The 27,498-nt window shown below is 39.8% G+C and overlaps 7 protein-coding genes across 8 annotated transcripts; 5 read left to right on the top strand and 2 right to left on the bottom strand.

The window, feature by feature from the left end:
- Nucleotides 1–1,131: 1,131 nt before the first annotated feature.
- LOC306985123 (claudin-4-like) lies at nucleotides 1,132–2,371 on the top strand. The gene has a single exon (XM_079587045.1). The coding sequence runs from the start codon at nucleotides 1,264–1,266 to the stop codon at nucleotides 1,906–1,908; it is 645 nt and encodes a 214-aa protein (XP_079443171.1). The 5' UTR covers nucleotides 1,132–1,263; the 3' UTR covers nucleotides 1,909–2,371.
- Nucleotides 2,372–2,524: 153 nt separating this feature from the next.
- LOC306985126 (claudin-4-like) lies at nucleotides 2,525–6,755 on the top strand. Of its 2 annotated transcripts, none has more exons than XM_079587048.1 (2): nucleotides 2,525–2,584; nucleotides 6,036–6,755. In XM_079587048.1, exon 2 carries the CDS (start codon nucleotides 6,080–6,082, stop codon nucleotides 6,707–6,709), a length of 630 nt encoding a protein of 209 aa, XP_079443174.1. In that variant the 5' UTR covers nucleotides 2,525–2,584; nucleotides 6,036–6,079; the 3' UTR covers nucleotides 6,710–6,755. The 2 variants fall into 2 exon arrangements, with proteins under 2 accessions (XP_079443174.1, XP_079443175.1); XM_079587049.1 differs by lacking the exon at nucleotides 2,525–2,584 and adding an exon at nucleotides 3,169–3,236.
- Nucleotides 6,756–8,150: 1,395 nt separating this feature from the next.
- On the bottom strand, nucleotides 8,151–8,738 carry LOC306984522 (claudin-4-like; the record flags this gene model as incomplete). The annotated part of the gene is made up of 1 exon (XM_079585997.1): nucleotides 8,151–8,738. The coding sequence occupies one exon, from the start codon at nucleotides 8,736–8,738 to the stop codon at nucleotides 8,151–8,153; it is 588 nt and encodes a 195-aa protein (XP_079442123.1).
- A 1,533-nt stretch (nucleotides 8,739–10,271) lies between these two features.
- Nucleotides 10,272–11,396, top strand: cldnd (claudin d). The gene has a single exon (XM_079587050.1). It carries the CDS (start codon nucleotides 10,401–10,403, stop codon nucleotides 11,025–11,027), a length of 627 nt encoding a protein of 208 aa, XP_079443176.1. The 5' UTR covers nucleotides 10,272–10,400; the 3' UTR covers nucleotides 11,028–11,396.
- A 3,849-nt stretch (nucleotides 11,397–15,245) lies between these two features.
- LOC306985128 (claudin-like protein ZF-A89) lies at nucleotides 15,246–16,109 on the bottom strand. Its single transcript, XM_079587051.1, has one exon. It carries the CDS (start codon nucleotides 15,982–15,984, stop codon nucleotides 15,358–15,360), a length of 627 nt encoding a protein of 208 aa, XP_079443177.1. The 5' UTR covers nucleotides 15,985–16,109; the 3' UTR covers nucleotides 15,246–15,357.
- Nucleotides 16,110–19,724: 3,615 nt separating this feature from the next.
- On the top strand, nucleotides 19,725–26,688 carry LOC306984520 (uncharacterized protein). Its single transcript, XM_079585963.1, has 3 exons — nucleotides 19,725–20,386; nucleotides 25,518–25,613; nucleotides 25,660–26,688. Exons 1-3 carry the CDS (start codon nucleotides 19,825–19,827, stop codon nucleotides 26,535–26,537), a joined length of 1,536 nt encoding a protein of 511 aa, XP_079442089.1. The 5' UTR covers nucleotides 19,725–19,824; the 3' UTR covers nucleotides 26,538–26,688.
- LOC306985124 (claudin-4-like) lies at nucleotides 22,515–24,012 on the top strand. The gene has a single exon (XM_079587046.1). The coding sequence runs from the start codon at nucleotides 22,749–22,751 to the stop codon at nucleotides 23,391–23,393; it is 645 nt and encodes a 214-aa protein (XP_079443172.1). The 5' UTR covers nucleotides 22,515–22,748; the 3' UTR covers nucleotides 23,394–24,012.
- Nucleotides 26,689–27,498: the final 810 nt, after the last annotated feature.

The following is a 27,498-nucleotide window of genomic DNA, read 5'->3' as shown; positions in this document are numbered from 1 at the left end:
TACAGCGTCAGCAAACTCTCGAGAAATAGTTGTCATGGGAATTGCTAACGTGCTGAGTAAGAAACTTTGTATATTTGTTACATGTGTCATATCCAGAAGCACAAAGTTTTACTTGAGATATCTTTGACTTGAATGGAGAGCGATGAGATAATGGTCAATACTCCACAAGCTACGGAAAACATTTATAAAATCTCCACGTCTGCTCTATTGTGATATATGAAACCAGCCGCCACTTTCTTGATACTTTGTTGACCATGAGGGAGAGCAAACAAACTTAAACAGAGAAATATTATCACGGTCTTTGTGTTTTCCAAGAACAAAATCCCACAGTGTAAAACAATATTTGTTGAAGTTGTAAATAATACAAAGATTTTTCAAGTATGTTTTACAAGAAAATAGGCTATTATAGGCTATATATATATATATATATATATATATATATATATATATATATATATATATATATATATATATATATACACCCACTCAGTATGTTTTAGAATAAAAATAATACAATAAAAACATAATACAAATGTATTTATTTTATTCATTATATAAATATATTTCTATTTTATATAATTATTTTAAGTATAAAAAAGAGATAAGTAAAATAAATATTTGTTATAATTAAAATAATATAATTAAACAAAAAATAATTTTAAAATAAAATGTATACATTGATGTAATTTTTAAATGTAATGTATTAATAAATTGTATATTTATTTACATTTACTTATATTAGTTTCTTTAGTGATGAGTTTCGACTGCTAGCACTTTTATTTCACGTCATCCCACAACATTTTCCAGTATACTTTTTGTTTGTGTGTGTGTGTGTGTGTTTGTTTCTCTGTGGAAATTATAATATCTGATCACTTCCTGTCAGGGGCACTTCCTGTCTTTCAGTCCATTAGTTTTTCTCAAAAAAGGCATTTTTTCTCTCTCATGTTCTTGATTTATTTCACAGACCCCTCCATAGATTTCATTACATATATTTTTTATTTTATTTTGAAGTGTAAACAATAGAGCAAACCATATAAGGATCTATGTCCTCAATGGAAAAAAAATGTCAAGGGAGTGACTTCAGTTGGCTCCCATGAAGTAATCACAAAACCAGCAGAGCAGGCCATTCATTAGAAGTCCCGCCTCCAAAAACACAGGCTCTTTAAAGCATCAGCACACACCCTCTAAAGCATTCACCTGTAAGCAGTGCGAAGAGAGCCTCCTCAAGACAAAAAAAAAAGAAGAAGAGAAGAGACAGAAGTCATGGTGTCTGCTGGACTTCAGTTACTGGGCACCGCCCTGGCCATCATAGGATGGATCGGTGTCATTGTGGTCTGCGCTCTTCCCATGTGGAAAGTTACAGCTTTCATTGGCAGTAACATCGTCACGTCGCAGATATCATGGGAGGGAATCTGGATGAGCTGCGTCGTGCAAAGCACCGGACAGATGCAGTGTAAAGTCTACGACTCAATGCTGGCCCTCGGCTCAGACCTTCAGGCCGCCCGCGCTCTCACCATCATTGCAGTCGTGATTGGGATCCTGGGCATCATGCTGGCGATGGCTGGCGGCAAATGCACCAATTGCGTTGAGGACGAGAGCTCCAAAACCAAGGTCGGTATCACTGCCGGTGTGATATTCATCATAGCTGGGGTAATGTGTCTGATCCCGGTGTGCTGGACGACCCACGTCATCGTCAAGGACTTCTACAACCCCATGGTGTACGAAGCACAAAAGAGAGAGCTGGGAGCAGCGCTCTACATCGGCTGGGGGGCCTCCGCCCTGTTGATCATCGGGGGAGCTTTGCTCTGCTGCAACTGCCCACCAAAAGAAACAGGTGGATACACCGCCAAATATAATGGTCCCTCTCGCTCTGAAGCCTCTGCACCCTCTGGCAAAAACTTTGTGTAAATTATCTACTCTAAAATGGACTCTACAGTGCCTATAATGTTTACAATCTTGGTTTGTCCAGGATGTAGCGGCTCAAATAGAGTTTGCAGCAGGTATCATGAGGACTTGGAAAAGCAGTCAATGAAACGCTGATGCTACAAGTTTTCTAAATATTTTCAATATATATATTCAACACAAAGACAAAGAGAACAATGGAACCACATCTTTGGAAAAAAAAAAAATCTACTGTTAAAGGAGGCTAATCTGGAAATCTGTCTTAAGTATGATCAAATTTTCCTTTCAAACGGTTATGTACTGTGGTCATGTGTTTTTTTTTTGTTATTCAAAATGCATTTTCATTTTTGCAAGTATTTTTCAACATTTATGATTTTGTAAATATTACTGTTTTGTACTGCAAAACAATTTTTTTTTTTCTGATATAAACGTCTCGCCAAATGAAAAAAAATAAAAAATGTTTGTATCACACCAGTGTTTTGGACTGTCTGTCAGCTGTATTAAATGCATTTGCATGGGTGTTGGCATGGGTGTCATATTACAGCCCTCCATTGTGTCACCTATCCTGTGGAACTTAGATTTCAAAAGAGTCCCAGTGTACAAAACATTCTCAAAGGGAGTTGACAAAAAGAAAACTGGTTTTTCAGGTCCACGAATTCGACAAGACTAAACACGATCTAAGGTTTGGCTTGTTTACTCAGAGCTGCTATTAATTATAAGCGATTTTTTTTGTTTTTTTTCAACAAAACAAATTTAATTGTGAAAGTCTATAGCTGGGGTGTGCATTTAGAATTTGTGGGAGCAAACCGGATAAGTTACAGTTTTGCAAGTTGAATTTTAATGTAGGAAAGAAGAATTACACTGAATTGAAATTCAAAGAAATCTATCTATCTATCTATCTATCTATCTATCTATCTATCTATCTATCACAACAAGAAGGATCTAATTGCAGCACTTTAAAAATAATAACACAACAACAACAACAACAACAACAGAACACAATGAAGAAGCTCATAGGAAAAATACGTGGCAGCATAAACAAGACGAAGACACAAGACAAAGAATTTAACAAACTGAGGGCTATAAATACACAGAGGCAAACGAGGGAACTAAATGAACAACGGATTAACTTAAATAGTGATCAATGGCACCCAAGAGGGCATTAAATACATAGGGCATTATTTGAGGGGACGGCCATTTGTAGTGGTGTCCGAGGACGTTATTGAGTGAACTCCTTCAATCCCACAATGCACCACAATAACGAGTCTACAACCGATATCATTCATCATTCATCCATTAATTTGGTGTTGTTTTTCTCAGCGCTGAGCGGAAGAGTGAGTAAAAGAGACAACTGTTCACGCTGTTTCTCTCCGGTGATTTATTTGATTTTTTTATTAATTTATTTTTATTTTTGTACGGTGTTTTGCATCTAAGAGCTTCCACGATGAAAGCACTGTTGACTCTGATGAGGACTAACTTACACTCCAGAGAAAAGTAGCCAGTGGTTAAATTGGCTTTTATTGGGAGGGGGAGCCCTTATTTACGGTGAATGGTCATCATTCAAATTCCAAAGGGGCTCTTTGTATCAATGTGTAAGGTAGAGTTGATTAGTTATTCAAACAAAGATCAATACTTTACAATTAACTTACTTCATTATTATTTTCTGTTTATACTTGCATTTTATCTCGCACTATATGACCATAAACTGAAGTGAAGCGTCCCGTTGGGATTCGCGCACGGCTCGCGCTCCTGTAAATCCTGCTTGCTTTGATTGGACTCAAATACTTTGACATTGACGAGCGGTGTTTGAGTGCTGAAGCAGCTCAGATGAAGGTCAGTTCATTGCGATGGGCGAATCATTGCAGCACCAAATTAGAGTTAATATTAGCCAATTATTTCACAACTTTCATTATATACACTTAACAAAATGTATATATTTGGTGCTGAAGGAGACGGAGCTGAGCTCCAGCAGGGTGTGTTGTGGACCCGAGGAGGCAGAGCTGCGCTCCGGCCCAATTTAACCTATGCAAGTAGCCTACCGCATCTTCGGCTCAAGGACAGGTCCTTGCCTTGTTTTTACCTTGTTTGCCTTCGTTGACTGTATATGCAGGTACTGGGAATTTTGACTGCTCTTTCTCTGCCATAATTGTGATTATTCCTAGCTTCCGTGCCTCTTCCCTTCCTCGAGTCAAATGGGTGCAAGCATGTGGGCAGTTCCTGTAGCAGCAGGGTTGGTAGCCATGGTAGCGAGGGAGAGTGACAGTCGCCCAGCCAATCATTTCATTCGTCCCGAATGGAAATATGTTGCTGTGTTTATTGATTTATTAACAAATCCCTCTGAAAAAAATGTAAAGTCGGCATGAAACGGAAGTTGAGATTGTCATTCTTTCCTTGTTGTGACGAAACGGCTTCTGAAATTAGAAGAAAAAAAAGTAGGGCGGGGCTTGATTTCGTCCTTCAGGAATTGATTGGATCGTTGGAGGTTGGGCGTTGAAAACAAAATGATTTGAATGCCAGTTTACATTCAGTTGTGGAGGATTTCTCTCCACCGGACTCCCCACTATACCCTCCCATGAAGGATTTGTTTATTGAGGAGCCCGGCGACGAGAACGAGGATGAGCAGATAAATTTTCAGGCAGGAATCAGCCCATATTTATATTTAACGAGACAGACACCGATAGCCGCACCCTCATCGGCTCTGGCCACACCCTTTTGCCACGGCACGTGACCGAAAGAGAAGAGAGGTCGTTTCGAGCATAGGGGGGAGGGAAGGGTAATGTATTTGATTTGATGATTATAAGGGTAGATGAATTTAAAAAAAATAATGAAGTGCACAGATAAATCATTTATAATAAACACTACAATATTACATATAAAAAGAAGATTTGTCAAATTTGATTTCATGCCGACTTTAAAGCAGGGCTATGCTTCGGGAATTTATTTGCTGTATTCTCGCTTTTTTGCTCGCAGGTTGCTCTATAGAGCTCCCCCTACAGCTTCGGAATAGATATTTGACAACACTGTCGAATAACTTGTTGGTGACTCTCAGATGCCAGAGGCTAGATCAACGACATCAAAGCAGACGGGACATTCTTTAAAACGTCTTCTTCATTCGGGTTCAAACAGCGTGAAGGAGCGCAATAATGACAGAATTTTAGCTGATTTTTTTGCCGTAAAGCAATTCGTTACATCGCAAGACCTGATATCATGCGATACTTCCTGATGCTGCGGCCGGCGGCCCGCCAGCCCAAAGTTGTAAGGGTGTTATTTCCGCTCACAGGCGATAGGGGGGTGCGAGACGACCACCATTCAACCCGAAAAAAAGTAATATAACCATTCCAATGACTCCGAAGCTGTTCAGTTAAGGTAAAAAACCTGCATAGTTCACCTTTAAATGTGATAGGGTGCAGACAGCGATCGCGGACGCGGAGCAGCATGTTGATTTAGAACGCCAACTTTTGTTGAATTTAACAGAAATCTACAGACGCAAATAGACAAAGTGTAGTAAAATAAAGACCTAAAATGTGTATTTTGGACTTTTTTTCACCACAAGTCTGAAAGAAGACATGTTTATTGAAGACAAATAGGCCAAAATCTCAAAATTGACCCGTGAACAAAAAAAACATGTTTTTGCCTGCTGTGTCTCTCCTTAAATTCCTATAAATTCCTTTTTAGTTGATGTTACATGTGCATGTAGTTTGACTGCTTGCTATTTATTTATTAAAGTTCTATAAATCATACATGTTACAATTTCTCTCTCTTTTAAATTTTGCCCAACCCTGATACAAACAACAAAAAACAAAATAAGAATTAAAAACTAAGGGGAAGGGGTAAGGGGAAGGGGTAAGACAGAGAATTGGGATTCAGCCTAAATCTTATTTATCACACAAAACCCATAATAATGTGAAGCTATTTCACCAATATACATATACTTTTTAGTGTGTTTTTTTTGTCATCTGGACTGTTAAGTGGTTTCTCAAGTTGTCTAGCTCTTCATACAACTCACACAATAGTCAAAGAATATCAAATGTCCGGATTTCAAATATCAAATTTCAAATATCAAATTTCTTTTTATGCAAGAACTCCGCCCAAAGTTTGCGGGCTATAAAACCCTGACATATAAAACTTTTCAGACGCTTTGTGCAACCATCCATGAAGTGACCTGTGTCCGGCAACAATGGCATCTCAAGGCATCCAGATCCTGGGATTCATGCTTGCCATGATAGGCTGGTTGGGGACCGTCATCACCTGTGGCATGCCAATGTGGAGGGTTACAGCCTTTGTTGGAGCGAACATCGTCACGGCACAAACCATCTGGGAGGGTTTGTGGATGAGCTGTGTCGTGCAGAGCACCGGACAGATGCAGTGTAAGGTCTACGACTCCATGTTGGCTCTATCACAAGATCTGCAGGCTTCCAGAGTCATGGTTATCATCTCCATCATGGTGGGCGTCTTTGCATTCCTGATGGCTGTGGTTGGAGGAAAGTGTACCAACTGCTTGGAGGACGAAACAGCCAAAGCCAGAGCGTGCATCGTCTCAGGGGTGGTTTTAATCATCGCTGGCGTTCTCCTCCTGATACCTGTGTGCTGGTCTGCACACACTCTTATCAGGGACTTCTACAACCCTTTAGTACCAGCAGGCCAGCGGCGGGAGCTTGGAGCATGTCTCTACATAGGCTGGGGATCTGGAGGCCTCTTGTTGCTGGGTGGTGGGCTTCTTTGTTGGAACTGCCCGTCCAATGACAGTAGGCCCTACACGGTATACACCCATACAAGATCTGTGACCCCAGCAATGGATTACGTGTGATAACTTGAAGATATATGGCAAGTAGGCTACTGTGCAAAATGACTAATTGGACACGTCACGTAAATTACCTTTGTCACTTGTTAAATGCTTGAAAATGACTGAATGAAAGGTGAATGAATATGAGTTTACAATGTTCATTTACAATAAAAATCTGATCAAAATAAAATTGTGTTTGTGTGTGATTGACCATGAAATATAGAATTTTTTTTTAGTCATTCACTCATCAGACTCTCTGACGATCATAAACTCACTGGACCTGATAAATGTCTCTGTCTCGTTTCTGAAAAACTCAAGAGGACAGTGAGATTCTGAGAACAGTCTTGCTCAATGCTTTGGCGTTTCCTCCCTCTTTCTGTTCTTTGTATAGAAAATATAGAACATTTATATAAAAAAATGTGGCATGCGCACTTGTAAACACTGAGTGAACACTCCTCTTTTGACCATTTCACAGCTGCTGATTTTCCCTCATTCACACAAAGTATACATTATTTTCGTTGTCAAGGAGAAACACTTTGCACTCCAACTACTGCACAATATTAAACAAGCACAATCATTAATAACAGAGCCTTGCTACACACGTTTTAAACAAGCATGAGAACTCTGGCCAGGAATTACCAACATAAGTGTTGTTTTTGTGGGTCAACCAAAGGTCAGAGATGATAAAAAGGATATTTAAAAAAAATCCATTTGGACATGACTGTTTTCATATTACATTTTTATTATTTAACGTTTGATAACAAAACTTTTAGCCTAAGTGGTGTAACCATCAAATAAAACATACTTACTTTTCTTGCGCATAAAATACATGAGTTTATGTAAGTTTATGTTTTAATTGATTAATTTGTCCTGAATATAAATGTCAAAATTGGCTATGTAATAATAAAAAAAAAAAAAAAATGAATGACCTTTACACACAGACAGTCAAGCAAGGTGTAAAGGGGTTTATTTTTTAAATGCCACATACACCATTTTTAATATTTCTGCTTATATTTTTTTATTTAAAAAGAAAAAATAATGGCAAAATCTCTGGACAGTCAGTCAGTCACCAAGCTCTGCTGCACCCCACACATATGTCAAAATGACAGAAATTGAATATGTGTTCATCAGAGAAGAGATGTTAATATGTGTTAATTTATCATTTTTGTATGAATTGCATTTCGTGTAGGCCTGTAGTTTTAACTAAAGAGACAAAAAAGAGCGCAACTTTGAATATAAAGCCTTTATTTTTGACTTAATTTTACTTTGTACAATTAGACCTTTGTATAATTTTTTTGTATATACGTCTATTAAAACTAAACATCTAGGTATACAAACATATGTTATAGCCTGTTTAAAACAGTTAGTCCATACTGTCAAAAGTGTAGGCTAATCTTTTATGTTCATTATAGAAACCTTGAGTACAAACTCAGGCACAAATTCTGATCTACTTTTAAATGTTCCTTCATTCAATTTCTTTTTCCGAGTCGTTTGATTTCGGTGCGGGTTTTTTGGCGACGAATGCTCGTTCGCGTTTCGGCGGACACTGACAGCAGCAGAGTTTCGCGCCCCCGCTGAGCAGCAACGCTGCGGAACCCCAGCCCATGTAAAGCGACGCCCCGACCTCCCGTCTCATTTCTGACAGGTGCAGATTGTAGAAATCCTGGAAGATGTTGTTCGCTGACCAGCAGACAGATGTGAGACACAGCAGTCCAGCGATTATGAAAAACACCCCCGATGTGCATTTCCCATTCCTCCCTACAACCGCCAGGAGAAGGCCGACGACAGAGAGCAAGATGGAGATGATGAGTAAAGCGCGCGCGGCTTTGATATCCACAGGCAGCGCGAGCATTGAATACACTTGGCACTGCATGTGCCCCGTGCTCTGTATCACACATATCATCCACAGTCCCTCCCAAATGACCTGACCCGTCAAGCGGTTTCTGCCGATGAAGACTGTACACTTCCACATCGGTAGGGCGCAGGTTATCATAGACCCTAGAAACCCAACAAAAGACAGGGCAACCCCTAATATCTGCCCAAAAGATGCCATGCTCCTCTTGTATAGTCACCCCTTTCGTTTAAATTTACTGACTTTACTGCATTTATATGCAAATCCTCCCCACACGTTGGGTGGGATTTGAACAAACGACATGGTCTTTGGAAGCAAAAAAGGGTGGTCTCAAGTTTTTTTTTTCTGGCTGGCTTATTTAGTTTATTTATTTGATTAACTATTTCGGTTTTGGTCATATGGACTTTCTTGAAACACTTCACATCCTTTGACGTTTTTATGCATAGCATGATGCAATGGAAAATCTTAATTAAAGTGTCTTAAAATATTATTTTCACACTCTGGCCGTTCACTTAATTATCAATGCAGCTGTACAAATAACCTCTTTCAGGAGCATTCTTGGATTATTTTTCTTAAAGTCATGCACATTACAAATTGATTAGGCTACATTATGGTAGAAATGTTATTAATGGAAATTCTAAGAATTTTTTGGAAGAAAACACCTTTGTTTTGCTATGGGTATTTTCAAATATAGGTTTTCCTATAGCCTACACAACCAAATAATAGCATATGTTTTACACATTTTGCGTCATGTGACAAAATTAATCATAGCCTATAGGCCTGTGCATAGCCTATTATAGGCTATGCCTGATGCACAGTAAAAAGCAACAAAAGCATATTCTGATAATTAGCCTACCTTGCCCTTCTGTTGTCTTCACACACCCGAAGGCCTATTTCATATCAAGCTTTTCACTGACACTGTTGAACTTGTCGCCTACACTTTTGAAAATTAAAAAGATCTTTATTGGGTCAGAAAATGCTAGTCGTGGTGGGCGTGGTAATAAAAAAAGTGTTCAATGTTTTGGTCTAACCCTCATTTAACAAAAATCACATAAACAGAAATTTGTTTTTGTTCTGTTTTTTTTTTTTAGTTCTCTTTCTTTCATTTTAAAATCAAAAGGAAGTAGACTATTGCTATAATAGATAGCCTATACTATTATTAATAATAAAATGCTTTTTTTAATATATAAATTTTATTCTAATTATTTACAGATCAGAAATTGTTCAGACCAGGGCCGAAAACTTGAACAATACGGACATTCTTGAAACATTTAGCCTAAGTAAATTCACTTGTCTAAGAAAATGATTCATAGGCTAACTCAAACTCGAACAAGGTTAAACGGGGCTTTCTTTTTTTTTTATCTTCTGTACATATCCATGAGACCTAATTGTAAGTGTATAGGCTACTATTCAAGTGCTTTTATGACAAAAGCGGACGTTGCATTGCACGACACGCTGATTTCCCTCGATCACACCGTCAAAACAGTGCGTGGTCCATGCGCACAAATGTATATTTCTTTATTATAAATCCCGATGTGCGTGCATGACAAAGTTTAGGCCTACTTCAATCCGCTGATGTCCTGAGTGCTATATTGTTATTATGAAGTGCGTTAGGAAAATGCTTTCTGTAGGTTAGTAATTTTTCAATGGCTTTTAAAGACGCTCCACCCGCAAGTGACGCATGTTCAACGTCTTTGTTCTAATTAGCCTTAATTGTGTCTGAAAGCAATTAGGAGAAAAGAGGTAAATCCTCACCAGCTGAATCAAATCACATTGTTTAGAAACCGCGCCTCTTAAGCCACTATAAATAATTGTAGCGTTCATTCGTGTGATAGACTCTGATACTTTACACACAAGAACGTAATGGCATCTGCTGGGCTTCAGATTTTGGCCACTGCCCTCGCGGTTATCGGTTGGTTGGGAGAAATCATTATCTGCGCGCTCCCCATGTGGAAGGTGACTGCGTTTATTGGAAACAACATCGTGACCGCACAGATCTTCTGGGAAGGCCTTTGGATGAACTGCGTGCAGCAGAGCACAGGTCAGATGCAGTGCAAGGTCTACGACTCCATGCTGGCGCTACCGCAAGATCTCCAGGCCGCTCGAGCTCTGGTTGTCATCTCCATCCTCGTGACCTTCCTGGGAGTTCTTCTGGCCGTCGCTGGAGGCAAGTGCACCAACTGCATTGAAGACCGGGACGCAAAGGCCAAAGTTGGGATCGCGGCCGGGGTGTTCTTCCTGGTTGGTGGTGTTCTCTGCCTGATCCCGATCTGCTGGTGCGCGCACACCGTCATCCGAGACTTCTACAACCCCATTCTGAATGAGGCCCAGAAGCGGGAGCTGGGAGCGTCGCTGTTCATCGGATGGGGCGCGTCTGGTCTGCTGCTCATTGGAGGCGCACTTCTCTGTTGCCATTGCCCAAAGAGTGAGGGTCGTGGATATTCCGTCAAGTACTCCGCTCCGAGGTCTGCTCCCGGAGCCTATGTGTGAAACTCAGACTTTCTGGACTAATGATGAATTCTCCTGTTTGTAGGTTATAGGAAGAGAGATTAACTTTTACTTTCTGGTCTTGCATGCCATTTTTTTTAACTCAATAAATTTTATATTTTTTTGTACAGTGTCTAAATGATTCCATTTGTACAACGCGTCCTATTTGTACAGAGCTCAAGTGAGCTCGCGCACGGCCTCCATAATCGCGTAGGCTACTTGCAAACTATTCTAAATTAATCTTAAAGAGAAAGATGTAATCTTTATTCTAAAATAAAGACTGAAAATATTCAGAAGTAGCCTATAGTGGTGATGTTGAAATTATGCAACTGTTTATTTCAGCCGACTATCTGGGTCAATTGATTTTTTTACACGTGATGTTTATCAAAGTGAGGAATCAAACTTTAGTTGGTCACAGAGAGGTATTAAGAGACCTATGACGTAAAGCCAATGTCACTATGCGGCACATATCCGGTGGATATAAGCCACGCAAAAAAAAAGGTTTACAATAACGGACGCGACGCTATTCGTAGTGAGTGACCCATGATCTATTTCGTTTCTTTCCTAGAATGGGTATGATAAAGTAGCACTGGTATTACAAAACATTCACATAGTGACATTGGCTTTACGTCATGTCTCTTAATACCTCTCTGACCAACTAAAGTTTGATTCCTCACTTTGATAAACGTCACGTGTAAAAAATAAATTGACCCAGATTAGTCGGCAGAAATAAAAGCTGAAATAAACAGTTGCATGATTTCAACATCACCACTATACTTCTGAATATTTTCAGTCTTTATTTTAGAATAAAGATTACATCTTTCTCCTTTCACACGTACGATCACAACGGTGTGATCAGTCTTGGCTGGTCCCTGGAGCGTACGATCACACCGGTGTGATTAGAACGGTCAGCGCATCACGTGATCAACTGCTAAATTAAAATGTGCTTTTGCGCGTTGGCTGGCGCTGAGCCAGAGATGGACGTGCTCGCGCTTGTCATATATCACAACTATTCAGTGTTTTCAACCACATAATGTTTATTTTAGGTTTCAGGCATTTAAAATCACATAAGTAGCTACTAGCAAACCAATGAATTTGAGTTTGTAAAATACACACAGATGTCTATGGAAGCGCCAATAATAATCCTTTCCATTATAATAAGACGACATGTTTTATTCATATCAGATACACAATGTGTAAGTAGGTTTACATTTTACCCTATTCTTCTCCCAGTTAACCTGCCACTTACTTTCATGTATTTCGTGAGAAGTGGAGGAATTCACCTTTGGCTAAGCCCCGCCCCCCTTAGTTACTGTTGCTACCTCCGACAACTTCATCTGGGCTCTGGTTTGGTATCAACATGGCTTATGCTGTGACGGCTCTTCCTGCTGAAATTTTATCAAACTTTTATAAAGCAGCAAATAAAGTGTCCGATAGAAGTAGGCAAAAGTGTCTGCAGTGTGCGTTTGAAGGCTTTATTCAAGACATACGGTGAAACGCGAGCAACAACAAGGCATCCAAATACAGGCAAAAGCATAACGGTCGGTCACAGTCAAAAAATGAACCACCGAATATCCTAATCGAGACGGAGGCTGTGACTCACAATATCAGGAGAAACACTGTTCATGCAAAGCTGGGTAGGTCCGTATTCACTTCTATAATCGTTATTATTTACAAAGCAAACGGACTACGCGAGTATAAAGCTGTAACGTTATTTATTAGCAGCGTGTGCTAGCGTATCAACAATTAGGGCAGAGAACCGAAATCATAAATCTAAACCAGCATAAAACTGTCTAACTATAACTTCACAGTAAGGTTAAAAGCTAAATGTATCTTAGAGCAAAAAAGTGAGCTTGTTGATCCTTGAGGGGTTTCGCTGACCGTGAGGACGTCCACACAGTTTAATCCAAAGACGACACTTGTCAGTATTTAACTTCGGTTTTGGGAAGGGGGAAAAACGGACACCCCCCTCCAACCTATCTGGGAAACGCGTATCTGTGTTACAAATGCCCCCGGCACAACGTTTAACCATATTTTTTATAAAACGACGACGTAATAGAGCATCACAGTCCCGCCCACAGCCCGAGAGAGCTTTGGTGCCGGAAGTAAATTTCCCATTCATTTCTCCCATTGACTTTTGGAAAAATCCGTATCTAAAGAGTTTTAGAGCATGTCTGAGGATAACCAGCTATGGCTGAACTCATAAGCATACAACATATCATTTCGAGTAAAAAAACGAAGAGAAAATCCAAAAAAAGGCAAAGGTACAAGACTGTGTACATATTTTCATTTCCGAGCGAAGGAACTACTCATCCCATAAACCACCGCGCCTCACTGAAGTCGACTGAAGCCACAGCCGCAAAAAAGCCTTTTGAGTGAATTTTATATAGTAAATGTGTAGTTAATAGCAGTTATTTCAGTAATAATCGTGTAAATAAAAATAATAATATATTGTGTGGGTGTGTGAAAGCGGTTAACGATAGCGTTAGCAACATGGTGCAGCTCAGTCATCAACACACGTGTGTTCAGTCAGTGTGTAACGTTAGTTTGTGTGTTTATTTCAAAGCCCTTTATGACACAGGACACTCTGCTGACAGGACAGGTTGAGGTCCATGCTCATTTTCATGATGTTATAGTTCATCCTTAATTGTAATAACATTTAGTGTATTTTCTTAATATCCACAACAAGTGAAAATTAAAAAGTGATGGTCAGCAAACCAGCAAGTGCACAGCGCCACCGGTCTGATGCTTGGACCGGTGCATGGTCTGCTCTTGGACCGTCATATTCAGTTTATTAACTTGCCATGAATTATTACACAAATGTTCTAAATGCATGAAGAGGTATGCCTAGGCTTAATATTGTTTTGACAGTGGCATCATAAAATGCTTGATATGACTCATACCATATGAAGGCTACAGTAAGTTAGCCTATCTAAAGTGAACGATAAGTAAGGGATAATGTAAAGGTTGTTATAGCGAGCGAATACAACTCGCGAAAGGCGGATTATGAGCCCAAAGCGAAGCCTGAAGGGAGTTGTATTCGCTATAACAAACCAACTCGCTATACATTATCCCGCTTATTACATGGCTACCTACCAAATAAATAAATAATTTGACACAAGATATTAATTTAAAAAGAAATGTATTGATTTAAAAACTATTTATATGGCTTCCGCTAAAGAAACAGTCCGTTCAAGTCTCTACCAGAGAATGTAGAGTAGACGGGCTCTGGTCTCTACTGTTAGAATCCTGCTTCCATGGCAACGCTCTGACCTTCGCGGGGTTTACACGACATCCACCAATCAGATGCATCACTGTGGGATTGTGGGATTGTTTAGGATTGTGGGTAATGAAGTACTTATCCAAGACATCGCGAATAAAAGGCATTTATCTCAAATCAAGGTTAGTGCCCCATGAACTTTTGGCGTTTATATGAGCATATACAATCGCTTAGTACAGCCGTTGCTGGTTTTAAGTCTACCATGTATGGTTACGTTTTTATGGCTTAAACCCCAAATGTCTATGGAGAAATTGTATTGAATTTTTACTTCCGGCACCGGCTGTGGGCGGGACTGTGATGCTCTATAGCCTGCCGAGACCAAAAATATGAGCCGCCTGCGTTGAAGTCAATGGAGCGCCGTGAATAAGTGTCGGACCCTCTGTGGGAGCTCGTTCTTGGCTGCGCTGTGATTGGTCAATATACATTCTAGGGCGTGGCTTAGCCAAAGGCGAATTGACGTGTGGTAAATCCAGCACAAACTAACATGGCGCCGCCCATCGCGCATACAGCTCAACTAACGCGATCGTTATAAGTGTTTAAACAACCAAACACATCCACATATTTGACAATCGGAATATCTGTGTTTCATGCTATATCTAACATATTTTTGAATATTTTGATTCAAAAAGAGAAAATTACATAAAAGCAGATCATCATTCATTCAGTGCTGTGTTGTGTTTGCGCTGTGTCACGTGACAAGCAATGACGCGTCACCATGGAAACGATAAAGTGACAGGTTCAAAATAACGGTCGCCTTAAAAAAAAACTCACGCTGGGGGGTCAGTTAGAATATTTTAAACTTACATGTGAAAGGGTTAAAGATTAATTTAGAATAGTTTGCAAGTAGCCTACGCGATTATCGAGGCCGTGCGCGAGCTCACTTGAGCTCTGTACAAATAGGACGCGCTGTACAAATGGAGTCATTTAGACAGTGTACAAAAAAATATAAAATTTATTGAGTTAAAAAAAAAATGGCATGCAAGACCAGAAAGTAAAAGTTAATCTCTCTTCCTATACAAACAGGAGAATTCATTAGTCCAGAAAGTCTGAGTTTCACACATAGGCCCCGGGAGCAGACCTCGGAGCGGAGTACTTGACGGAATATCCACGACCCTCACTCTTTGGGCAATGGCAACAGAGAAGTGCGCCTCCAATGAGCAGCAGACCAGACGCGCCCCATCCGATGAACAGCGACGCTCCCAGCTCCCGCTTCTGGGCCTCAGTCAGAATGGGGTTGTAGAAGTCTCGGATGACGGTGTGCGCGCACCAGCAGATCGGGATCAGGCAGAGAACACCACCAACCAGGAAGAACACCCCGGCCGCGATCCCAACTTTGGCCTTTGCGTCCCGGTCTTCAATGCAGTTGGTGCACTTGCCTCCAGCGACGGCCAGAAGAACTCCCAGGAAGGTCACGAGGATGGAGATGACAACCAGAGCTCGAGCGGCCTGGAGATCTTGCGGTAGCGCCAGCATGGAGTCGTAGACCTCGCACTGCATCTGACCTGTGCTCTGCTGCACGCAGTTCATCCAAAGGCCTTCCCAGAAGATCTGTGCGGTCACGATGTTGTTTCCAATAAACGCAGTCACCTTCCACATGGGGAGCGCGCAGATAATGATTTCTCCCAACCAACCGATAACCGCGAGGGCAGTGGCCAAAATCTGAAGCCCAGCAGATGCCATTACGTTCTTGTGTGTAAAGTATCAGAGTCTATCACACGAATGAACGCTACAATTATTTATAGTGGCTTAAGAGGCGCGGTTTCTAAACAATGTGATTTGATTCAGCTGGTGAGGATTTACCTCTTTTCTCCTAATTGCTTTCAGACACAATTAAGGCTAATTAGAACAAAGACGTTGAACATGCGTCACTTGCGGGTGGAGCGTCTTTAAAAGCCATTGAAAAATTACTAACCTACAGAAAGCATTTTCCTAACGCACTTCATAATAACAATATAGCACTCAGGACATCAGCGGATTGAAGTAGGCCTAAACTTTGTCATGCACGCACATCGGGATTTATAACAAAGAAATATACATTTGTGCGCATGGACCACGCACTGTTTTGACGGTGTGATCGAGGGAAATCAGCGTGTCGTGCAATGCAACGTCCGCTTTTGTCATAAAAGCACTTGAATAGTAGCCTATACACTTACAATTAGGTCTCATGGATATTTACAGAAGATAAAAAAAGAAAGAAAGCCCCGTTTAACCTTGTTCGAGTTTGAGTTAGCCTATGAATCATTTTCTTAGACAAGTGAATTTACTTAGGCTAAATGTTTCAAGAATATCCGTATTGTTCAAGTTTTCGGCCCTGGTCTGAACAATTTCTGATCTGTAAATAATTAGAATAAAATTTATATATAAAAAAAAGCATTTTATTATTAATAATAGTATAGGCTATCTATTATAGCAATAGTCTACTAATTCCTTTTGATTAAATGAAAGAAAGAGAACTAAAAAAAAAAAAAAAAAAAAAAACAGAACAAAAACAAATTTCTGTTTATGTGATTTTTGTTAAATGAGGGTTAGACCAAAACATTGAACACTTTTTTTATTACCACGCCCACCACGACTAGCATTTTCTGACCCAATAAAGATCTTTTTAATTTTCAAAAGTGTAGGCGACAAGTTCAACAGTGTCAGTGAAAAGCTTGATATGAAATAGGCCTTCAGGTGTGTGAAGACAACAGAAGGGCAAGGTAGGCTAATTATCAGAATATGCTTTTGTTGCTTTTTACTGTGCATCAGGCATAGCCTATAATAGGCTATGCACAGGCCTATAGGCTATGATTAATTTTGTCACATCACGCAAAATGTGTAAAACATATTCTTTGGTTGTGTATAGGAAAACCTTTATAAATGAAAATAGCCATAGCAAAACAAAGGTGTTTTCTTCAAAAAAAATTCTTAGAATTTCCATCAATAACATTTCTACCACATACGGTGACATGTTCCGCGGCTCGGTGTCAGTGTGTCGCGATAATGTTAGTGACACATGCCACTATCCACTGGCACATGCCAATAATGTCAGTGGCACATGCCAATGAAGACCGGATATGCCACCCGATGTGGCGATACCCATAGTCTTTGGTTTCTGTGCTTCAGATGCACATCACATATCACACATCACAGCTACTTGATGGAAAGGTGGTAAGGGTGGTGTCAGCATTTTGCGCTAATTACATCTTTTGTGGCAAGACATATATCTACCACTGTTGCTGGCTTTCACAAGCTAAGTTTCAGTATGCACACAGTTAGCTTTTTTTCTTCCGCCAGTTGCAATTCATTTGTGAAGATTGTCATTGTGAACAAAACGTGAATCATAAACGTTTGTTGGTCACAGAGCTTATTTTCTGCGATAATCCAAAAGCCAGTGGAAAAATTCGTCTGGGTTTTTGTCGAGAGATGCTATCTTTACTTTACTCATCAAAATAAGTTAAGCAATTAAAAAAAAAGATAAGTTTTACAAGATTCAAAAGATCTTTAGGTCAATTTAAGTTGTACTTATTAATTTAACTTTAAATTAAATTAAATTAACTTTCTTTCACTTCAGAAAACGTAGAAAGTATAAGAGTTGTATATACTTTCATGGAGCTTTTTTTGTTGTAATTTTTTTAGCGTAGTCTTGTTAAAGGGATAGTTCACCAAAAAAAAGGAAAATTAGCCCATGATTTAAGTCATAAGGTAGGCTATATGACATTCTTCTTTCATACGAATATAATCAGAGTTATATAAAAAATGTCCTGGCTCTTCCAAGCTTTATAATGGCAGTGAATGGCTGTATATATTTTGAAGTCCATAAAGTGCATCCATCCATTATAAAAGTAATCCACGCGCATTAATAAAAGCCGTCTGAAGTGAAGCATGCGTTCATGTACGAAAAAATATCCATATTTAAAACTTTACCAACTACAATAATAGCTTCCGGCAGACGGCCGTACGCAAGTCGACTTACGCCAAAAGAGAAACCCTCGACGATGTATGTAGATGTAGTGTAAGCTTTGTTTGATGCCAAACAAAACATTTCTCTTAAAAAATTCTCATTTTAGACTTCTAATTCGTGACTGGTGTTTTGTTTTGCTCTATCCTCTGTGCATCCGCGTTCATCAATGCGTCATGTCTAGAGATCACTCTTTTGCAGTAAATCGATGCATAGCTGTCTGCCAGAAGCTAGTAATTTTAGTCGATAAAGTTTTAAATATGGATATTTTTCTTACACGAACGCATCGCTTCACTTCAGAAGGCCTTTATTAACCCGCGGAGCCGTGTGGAGCACGTTAATCATGATTGGATGCGTTTTGATGGACTTAAACGGCCATTCACTGCCATTATAAAGCTTGGAAGAGCCAGGAAATTTTTAAAGGGGTGGTACTAATGCCCTTTTCACAAGATGTAAAATAAGTATTTGATGTCCCCAGAGTATGTGAAGTTTTAGCTCAAAATACCCCAAATATATTTTTATATAGCATGTTAAAGTTGTCACTTTTTGAGGGTGAGCAAAAACGCACCGTTTTTGTGTCTGTCCCTTTAAATGCAAATGAGCTGCTGCTCTCAGCACAGGGGGTGGAGCTACAACAGCTTGTGTCCTTTTACCTCACACAGACATGCACTGAAAATTGTTCAAACCGAAGTCAGAAAGATGGAGAGACTCAAGAACAAGTGACAACATGTACACAACAACACTTCTGAATGGTTAGTTGGTGAATTTATGTAGCTTTTGTGTAGTTATCTTCTAGTCATTGATTGGCATATTCTGTCTTGATAATCTATAAATCATGTTCTTGGGGCGGGGTTTATGTACATTTTAGGGTTCATGGTGTCACTAACCCGGGAAGAATGTCGTGTACTCCCTACCAGCCGTTTGTTGTAGTCCTTAAAAAGCAATTTTTTTCAAATAAAATATCTCCCTTTGCTTTGAACTGTGAGCGTTGTAACTTTGCAGACGTTGTTTATGCTCAAACAGCAACATTACTCACTAACTAAAGTTAGAAAAGTGAAATCATATTCAACCACCCTTTTAATATTACTCTGATTGTATTCGTCTGAAAGAAGAATGTCATATACATCTAGGATGGCTTGAGGGTGAGTAAATCATGGGGTTATTTTCATTTTTGGGTGAACTATCCCTTTAAGTGTTGTTTTATGGAATTGGTATTAAATAAACAGATCAGGTTTGGAATGACATTATAGGGTGAGAAAATAAAGACAGAATTTTCATTTTTGGTTGAATTATATCATTGATAAAAACAGTTAGCGATTGCTGAGTTTGAGTTAAGGGCAGCCACTGCTTAAAATAGTTTATTGTGTACTTCTTCCATGAATGTGGACTGAGTAAAAGAATCAAGTCGAGCAGGAAACTCGATACAGGTTTCCTCCCCTTGCTTTGCTTTCTCTTTGTTCAAATACACCAATACCTACGGCACAAGGAAAAGCATTCACCTTGTCAATAGTCGTTTGCTCTCACAACTACGACGCTTTCCTTCTTTTCATTGCACATGAATCGCCTGTGTTCCGTTAAAGATGAGGAGTCGTCAGATCTTGGCTGTATGTCTGGCTGTGTTAGGCCTATGTGGTACTATCCTAGTCTGTGCATTGCCTATGTGGAAAGTGACGGCCTTCGTGGGAGCAAACATCGTGACAGCACAGGTTTTCTGGGAAGGCTTGTGGATGGACTGCGTCCTGCAGAGCACCGGTCACATGCAGTGCAAAGCGTTTGACTCCGTCCTGGCCCTGACTCAAGATCTCCAGGCAGCTCGAGCTTTGATTTGTGCCTCTATCGCTGTCGGTGTGGTTGCCATTGGACTGTCGGTTGTTGGGACCGATTGCACAACCTTCTACAGAGAAGAGCGGCTTAAAAAGACCAACATTGGAATAGCAGCTGGTGCTGTCTATATAGTTGCAGGTGTAGCCTGCCTTGTTGCTGTCAGCTGGTCGGCGTATGTCATTATTGTGGACTTCTATAATCCTCAAGCAATAGCGGGGAGAAAAGGAGAGCTGGGAGCTTCCATCTATGTCGAATGGGTGGCCGGTGTTCTGCTGATTGTAGGTGGTGGGCTGCTCATCAGCACATACTCCAACAGATGTTGACCAGATGTGCGTATTAAGCCTTAAGTTACTTAAGTGATATGACTTTCGTTCCTGGAAGATGAAAAGTCTCACTGGCTCAATTCAGAGCTGCCCAGATGTGAGGACTGTTATATGTTTGATGGGGGGTGGGGTATCACCCTTAAAGAACATCTGACTGTCTGTACAAATTAATTTGTTTAATGACAAATTAGCTTGTTTGATTGGTGTCTTAGAATATTAAAATAAAATAAGAACTTTATTAATTTTGTCATAATCCTTGAAAAAAATTATATTCATTTGCAAATGTAAAAATGCAAATGAAAGAAGAATGCGAGATTTATTTAACTGCCACTGTGTTAAATCTGTTTTATGTCTATATATTTATAGTGTTCCGTTTTTGTTTTGTTCAGAGATGTTTATAGTTATAACGCTGCAATGATTATAATTTTCAGTTTTCTACATCTACCTTTTTGATTTCAAGATATCACCAGAAGTAACCAACTAGTGTTATAATATTTGATCTTAAAGGGGTCATGACATGAGAAACCAAATTTGCCTTGATCTTTTGGTATATAAGAGGTCTTTGTACCATTAAAACGTCCTGCAAGTTTCATAGCTTAAGACGTCCTCCCCATTATAAACGAATCATTTATTTAATCAAGCTCTAAATACAGCTCGTTCTGGATCCATGGTAAGAAGTGACGTCACGGTACGAAGTGACGTACCAGCGTTTGCATATGACCGCCTCCAGCGCAAGACAGCTACGCTTTAAGCGCAAGACAACTACGCTCATTTCGTATCGTTGTCGCGCCCGCGCGCCGCGCGCCTCACAAGTGTTCAGTCGACGGAGAGCGAGTGGGTCTGTGTGTACAGGGAGATTACGACGCCGCAGATGTGCTGTTCCTGGCTGTGGACAAACTACATCTTTGAATACGCTGCGAAAGATCCAGTCGGCAGGGAAAAATGGATGCACTTTATTTTTTGCGGACGTCTCAGTCACGGCAGTGTTAGTTTAAGCGTTTGTTCTATACATTTGAAGGATGACTGTTTTGAGACTGTTTTGAGACTGTTTTGAGCTTTGCCAGAAAACTGTTGCTCAAAGATAAGTCCGTGCCGTCTATTCTGGGCTCAACAACGACGACGCAAACTGTAAGTAATGTATTTAAAACTTTAAACTACTTTTTAAATACGCTGAAAGATCCAGTCGTCAGGGAAAAAAGGATGCACTTTATTTTTTGCGGACGTCCCAGTCACGGCAGTGTTCTATACATTTGAAGGATGACTGTTTTGAGGAAAAAATCCCAATATGATGATTGGCTTTGCCAGAAAACGGTTGCTCAAAGATAAGTCCGTGCCGACTATGGGCTCAATGACGACGACGCAAACTTACTTTTTACCATGGCTAATATAAACACATTTGTATAAGAGAATCTTGAAAATATGTCGCCTTTCTAGTAGGCCTAACGTTACATGTGATAGAAAATTGAAAATGTTGCCTTTATCAATGCTGCATCTTCAAAGATGGCCTGTCTGTGCATGCATTTTTGTCCGTGGTACACCCTATCATTTCATTGGAATTAGTTAAATAATGTTAAACTGTTAGCAAATGAAGCTATAAGATAATTATGCAACAATAATCCTTTTTCAAGTGTCTCGGGTTAATTTTTTTTTATTAATTCAAAATAGTTTCACTTTCCATGTGGACACGGGCTGATCCAGTCTTCGTTGTTGTGGTGATGCTTCATTTTCCTCTGATTCCGGCTCAAACATATAAGGTTTTATCATTGCAAGAGCCATCGCTTCGCATGCATCACCCGCTATTAAACAGTTACGCCGAATTGCATTTGTTTTCAAAGCGCATGTTTGAGTTTGTTGTTTATGGAATTACTAGAAAGTCTGGTAGTCTGTGACACTCGGCCACTGTATGATATCCATTTGTTTCTTTGTTACCATTTTCAAAGTCAGTAAATGGTGCCTTGAGTTTTAAAATCTGCAATATATACAACCTTTACTATAATTTACACTTTTCTGTTCTGTTTATAAATGTATGCTTGTGTTACTATAAGAAACATGATGTTTCTTTCAATTAATATGATAAAGATTATCTTTTTATGTAGGCCTAACACAGGCTTGACTATACTTAAAAAAAAAAAAAAATTCCAGCATTTGATGTGGGTCCATTTGACCAAAACTAATTTGACAGCTTTCTCTAAACAAATGCCATGACCAGTAGAAGGAAACAAGTCCTGGAAAGACCTTAAGCCGTCCCCCAGATATAAGTGAGTGTTACATGTGACACTGACAATACAGAGACATATATCTAACGTAACAGCAACTTCTTTCTACATTCATTCCTTCAACACAAGAGGTGAAGAAACATGGTGTCCGCAGGACGTCAAATCTTGGGCATATGCCTGGCTATGATCGGCTTCTTGGGAAGCATCGTCATCTGTGCCTTGCCCAAATGGAAGGTGACATCATTCATTGGTGCCAACATTGTGACCTCGCAGACCATCTGGGAAGGTTTATGGATGAACTGTGTGGTTCATCAGCACACAGGACAGATGCAGTGTATGGTCTATGATTCTCTGCTGGCACTTCCTAAAGATGTGCAGTGCGCCAGAGCCTTGGTGATCATCGCCATCATCGCTGGGGTGTTTGGAGTCCTCCTGTGCATCGTGGCAGGAAAGTGCACCAACTTCGTGGAAGACGAGGTGTCTAAAGCGAAGGTCGCCATCGCCAGCGGTGTTATCTTCATCATCGCTGGAATTCTTGTCCTCATTCCCGTCTGCTGGTCTGCGAATACCATAATCAGGGACTTATGGAACCCTTTGTTGACGGACAGCCAGAGGAGGGAGCTCGGGGAATCGCTTTACATTGGCTGGGCTTCAGCCGGCTTGCTTTTCCTGGGTGGAGGTCTCCTCTGCAGCTCTTGCCCACCGAGTGAGGATGTTCCCAGTAATGTGAAGTATTCTCAAGGCAGGTCTGTGGACAGCAGCAAAGCTTATGTATCAAAAGTGTGAGATCAACTAAACAAAAAAAGTTGAAGAGGAACTGATTTACATACAAATTTCAAATGTAATTTCTTCAAATGAATGAAGCTTAATGAGGTATTAGAATGTCCATTGCCACAAAACATTAATGCATTATACGTATTCATATTTTTTCATTGTATATTAATTCAAGAAATGCATGTGGAAAGGTTACTGAAATGTTCATTAGGGTTATGCGCACCAAGGCTGAATTTGTTTAAAAATGCAATAAAACAGTAATATTGTGAAATACCATTACATTTACACTAAATCTATTTTATCAATTGAAAACTGATGATGTAGCTATTCAATATTTTTGTGGAAACCATGATACTTTTTTTTAGCATTCTGTGATGAAAAGACAATGCCTTTTTTGCAACAATGTAAAAGTCTTTACAGTCAATTTAATTGGTGCATCTTAATAAAAAATTGTACTGATCCCAACTTAATGTACATATCAAGCATGCTTTGTAGCTAATCTGTTCTTATATGCAGTCATCAATACATAATTATCCAGAAAGTTATTTTCATAGTTTTACCTCAAATTATAGTTGGTAACCATTATCCATATGACATGTAGCAATGTGTACTTAATAAAAAAAATATTACTGAATGCAAACATTGTGACTAAGTGTATATTTCCCTAAACAAAATATTAACTTTATAATATAAAGTTATTAAGTGTTATAAAATATCATGATAGTGATATAAAATATAACTTTATAAATATTCAAAAATGATCAATTAATGTATAAATGTAAATAGTAAAGGTTTTTGCTAACATAAACATGTTCTGTTTATAAATGTATGCTTGAGCTTCTGATGCTTTTTACAACAGGAAGAGACCGACCTCACTTTTTTTTTCCGGTAGGTATTTTCCACAATATGCCACCAAGGTACAATAAATGACTCAAAACTACTGTCAACTCTTAGGTATGATGACAGTAAAATCTAAATGTAATGAGCGACCTTAGCATTCTCTCCATTGTTGTTTTAAGACCTCTAGGAAAATTGTTTCCAAAAAACATATGCGACTCATCATGTCAAGTAATTTGACACTAAACAAACAGGTGAGCAGCAAGATTGTGAATATGGCAACAATCCTGTTTGGCATTCAAATAATTCATAAATAACTTTATTTAACTTTTACAATTTATAAACTTACTTGTTAGTCCTTTAAATCAGTAACCACACTTGCATGTTATGTGCAATATAAATACCTAAATGGCAGTAAAGTAGTGAAATCATGTGAAAAGATGGATGCTAAAGTTTGAGCTGACTCACAAATGTACTCTTATACAACAACTTTTCTCAACATGTACTGCGTGTTTCCGGGGGCGGGGTTTATGTACATTTTAGGGTTGGTGATGTCACTAACCCATGAATGTAGTGTAGTCCCTACCAGCCGTTTGAGTGTTGTAACTTTGCAGATGTTGTTTATGCTGAAACAGCAACATTTCACACTAACTAAAGTTAGAAAAGTGAAATCATACTCAACCACCCCTTTAAAGGTTATAGTTCAAAATTATGTCATTATTTACTCATGTTGTTTCAAACTTATGTGACTGACTTTCTTCTGAGGAACATATTTTGAGAAATGTATCAGTGTTTTTTGTTTTTTTGTCCATACAATGCAAGTGAATAGTCACAACATTCTTCAAAATATCTTCTATTTTCTATTAGGTACCATGGAAGAAAGAAAGTCATTCAAGTTCAAAAGGACATGAGTTGGACATGGCAATGATTGCATAATTTTCATTTTTGGCTGAACTTTTGGTTTGACATGTTTTTTTTAACATAAAATAACAATTATGGTATCAATTATGAACTTTTTATGGGATATATATATAGGGGCTGCCTCAGTGGTCAGAAAAAAAACTCAAAAAGCAAGAGATCGAAACTGCATCTGGATCCCTGTACACAAGTGACGCACGAACACCTGAGCCCTTTTCAGGAGTCCAACGCAAATTTCCATCCAAACAGTTGCCCATCTACCTCTTTTTACATGACCCGCCCATTGTCCAAGGAATCTGGTTAGTCTGGTAGCAAGCGGACTAATGGAGGCATGGTCTATTGAAATGCACACGCCTCCTCAGTCATTCACTCTCTTTCTAGCATACAAACACCTCATCCCTGTCACCAGAGTGAAAGCTGAGTTGCAGACAGGAATGAGTGAAGAAGGAAACAAGGCCTTCAAAAAGGCTTTAACCGGTGAGAGGAACGAAGAAGCTTCAGTATAGCTGTGGACGTGTATAATTTAACCCCAGCGAGATGGCTTCCCTTGGCATGCACATGTTGGCGAGTGCCTTGGCCTTAATGGGATGGACGGGAGCCCTCCTGTCCTGCATCATGCCAATGTGGCGTGTGACAGCCTTCATTGGAACCACCATTGTCACCTCAGAGATCATGTGGGAGGGGATTTGGATGAGCTGCGTTATACAAAGCACTGGCCAAATGCAGTGCAAACCGTACGAGTCCATGCTCGCACTAAGCACAGATCTGCAGGCCGCTCGGGCAATCACGGTGATGTCTGTCCTTTTAGGAGCAGTGGGCCTTGTTTTGGCCTTCATCGGAGGAAAGTGCACCATCTTCATGAATAGTTCCAAAAGATCCAAAGCCAGAGTTGCCACAGCGGCCGGCGTGACGTTGATCGTCGCCGGGATTCTCTGCATCATCCCTGTCTCCTGGTCGGCTGGCATTGTGGTTAGAGCGTTTTACGACCCGCTGTTGAACAATTCCCAGCGGAGGGAGATTGGCGCTGCCATTTATGTTGGTTGGGGTGCATCTGTTGTCCTCATGTTGAGTGGAGGAATGTTGTGCACCACTATCTGCAAAGACAAAACAGAGGATGACAGAGGTCCTTCAGTGAAGTACCTGATCGTGCGCTCTTCGCAGGCAGGGTCAAGCAGGGCGGGCTCACACAGTATGCAGCCCATCTCCGTGAGGTCGCGGCAGAGTGCCACTCCATCTGTGAGGTCCCAATGGAGTCAGAAAGCTCCACTGAATCAGGGCAGACCACTCTCCACAGACTCCTACCAGAGCAGGCCATCAACTACAAAGTCCCAGCTTGCCAGAGCCGAATCAATCCCAGAGTCTGAGCAGGGCAGGGGCGCGTGGACAGTCCCAGCTGATTGATGATGGTATGGATCAAATGCTGGGCCCCTCTGAACTTAGTGAGACATCTGAAAGTGCTCCAAAGTCACACATTTGATTAAGGAGACACTGCAAGATCTGTGTTGACTGAGGGACTTACATGCACTTGGACAATCATATACCTGCCATAGCACTGTGAATTAGGAATTACTGGTCAAATGAAGAAATAAAATGACAAATTTAGTGGCTGAATATTATGTAAAATTGATAATGATCGCAGTTGCTTATTTATTTATTTTTAATAAGTGCAGCTGAGTGAGATGAAGATTTGCACTGTGATTATAATCAGACCTCAGCAGTCAAGATTATTAATGTTGTTTTATAGTTCATTTTAATAGCTTTGATACATTTTGTCTTTAATGTGTATATATCTGCACTAAATAATGTATATTCATGATTGTATGTGGTAAAATGTTTCCCCCTCATGTTATTTACATACATAAATGTCATGAATAAAATGTCTGTCTGTAGTTAGTAGTTTATTCTCATTTGTAATGTAATGTAAAAAAAATAAAAACACTGACGCAGCTTCAACGAACATATGGAAATTCTTCAGTTTCATTCAGTGGGTTTTAACCTGCTAAGAATCTAAAATGAACATATTTTTGGTTGAAAAGGTTGAAAACAGTCATATAAAAGCCCTGCTATGACCTTGTCCACACAGGTGGTCTTACAGAAATGGCCAATGGTTTGGTTCATATGTTACAAGAGAGGGAAAAGAACACTCTCTTCATTGTTAGCTTCCTTGTGTCAGCTCAAGCCCTGAATGAAACGGCAGATCTAGGCCAAACCGGTTTAACAGAAAGTATCTGTTTTGAAAACGCTCTGCATGTTGTCAGGACACAGAGTGTTTAAAAAGACGGTGGAGTGTGCTAGTGACGCTTACCATATAAAAACAACTACCAAAAATCTCCATATTCTTCTGTTTTTTTTCTAAAACCTA

The sequence above is a fragment of the Phoxinus phoxinus genome (genome assembly GCF_949152265.1).
Source record: "Phoxinus phoxinus genome assembly, chromosome: 17".
Lineage (NCBI taxonomy): Eukaryota > Metazoa > Chordata > Actinopteri > Cypriniformes > Leuciscidae > Phoxinus > Phoxinus phoxinus.
This window is presented reverse-complemented; position numbering and strand designations above follow the sequence as displayed.

Excerpts from the sequence above, each read along its gene's own strand:
- LOC306985123 (XM_079587045.1), top strand. The coding sequence starts at position 1,264 with ATGGTGTCTGCTGGACTTCAGTTACTGGGCACCGCCCTGGCCATCATA.
- LOC306985126 (XM_079587048.1), top strand. The coding sequence starts at position 6,080 with ATGGCATCTCAAGGCATCCAGATCCTGGGATTCATGCTTGCCATGATA.
- cldnd (XM_079587050.1), top strand. The coding sequence starts at position 10,401 with ATGGCATCTGCTGGGCTTCAGATTTTGGCCACTGCCCTCGCGGTTATC.
- LOC306985128 (XM_079587051.1), bottom strand. The coding sequence starts at position 15,984 with ATGGCATCTGCTGGGCTTCAGATTTTGGCCACTGCCCTCGCGGTTATC.
- LOC306984520 (XM_079585963.1), top strand. The coding sequence starts at position 19,825 with ATGAGGAGTCGTCAGATCTTGGCTGTATGTCTGGCTGTGTTAGGCCTA. Across the intron at positions 20,387-25,517 it reads CAGCACATACTCCAACAGAT|CATACAAACACCTCATCCCT; the intron begins GTTGACCAGATG and ends CTCTCTTTCTAG. Across the intron at positions 25,614-25,659 it reads CTTCAAAAAGGCTTTAACCG|TTAACCCCAGCGAGATGGCT; the intron begins GTGAGAGGAACG and ends GACGTGTATAAT.
- LOC306985124 (XM_079587046.1), top strand. The coding sequence starts at position 22,749 with ATGGTGTCCGCAGGACGTCAAATCTTGGGCATATGCCTGGCTATGATC.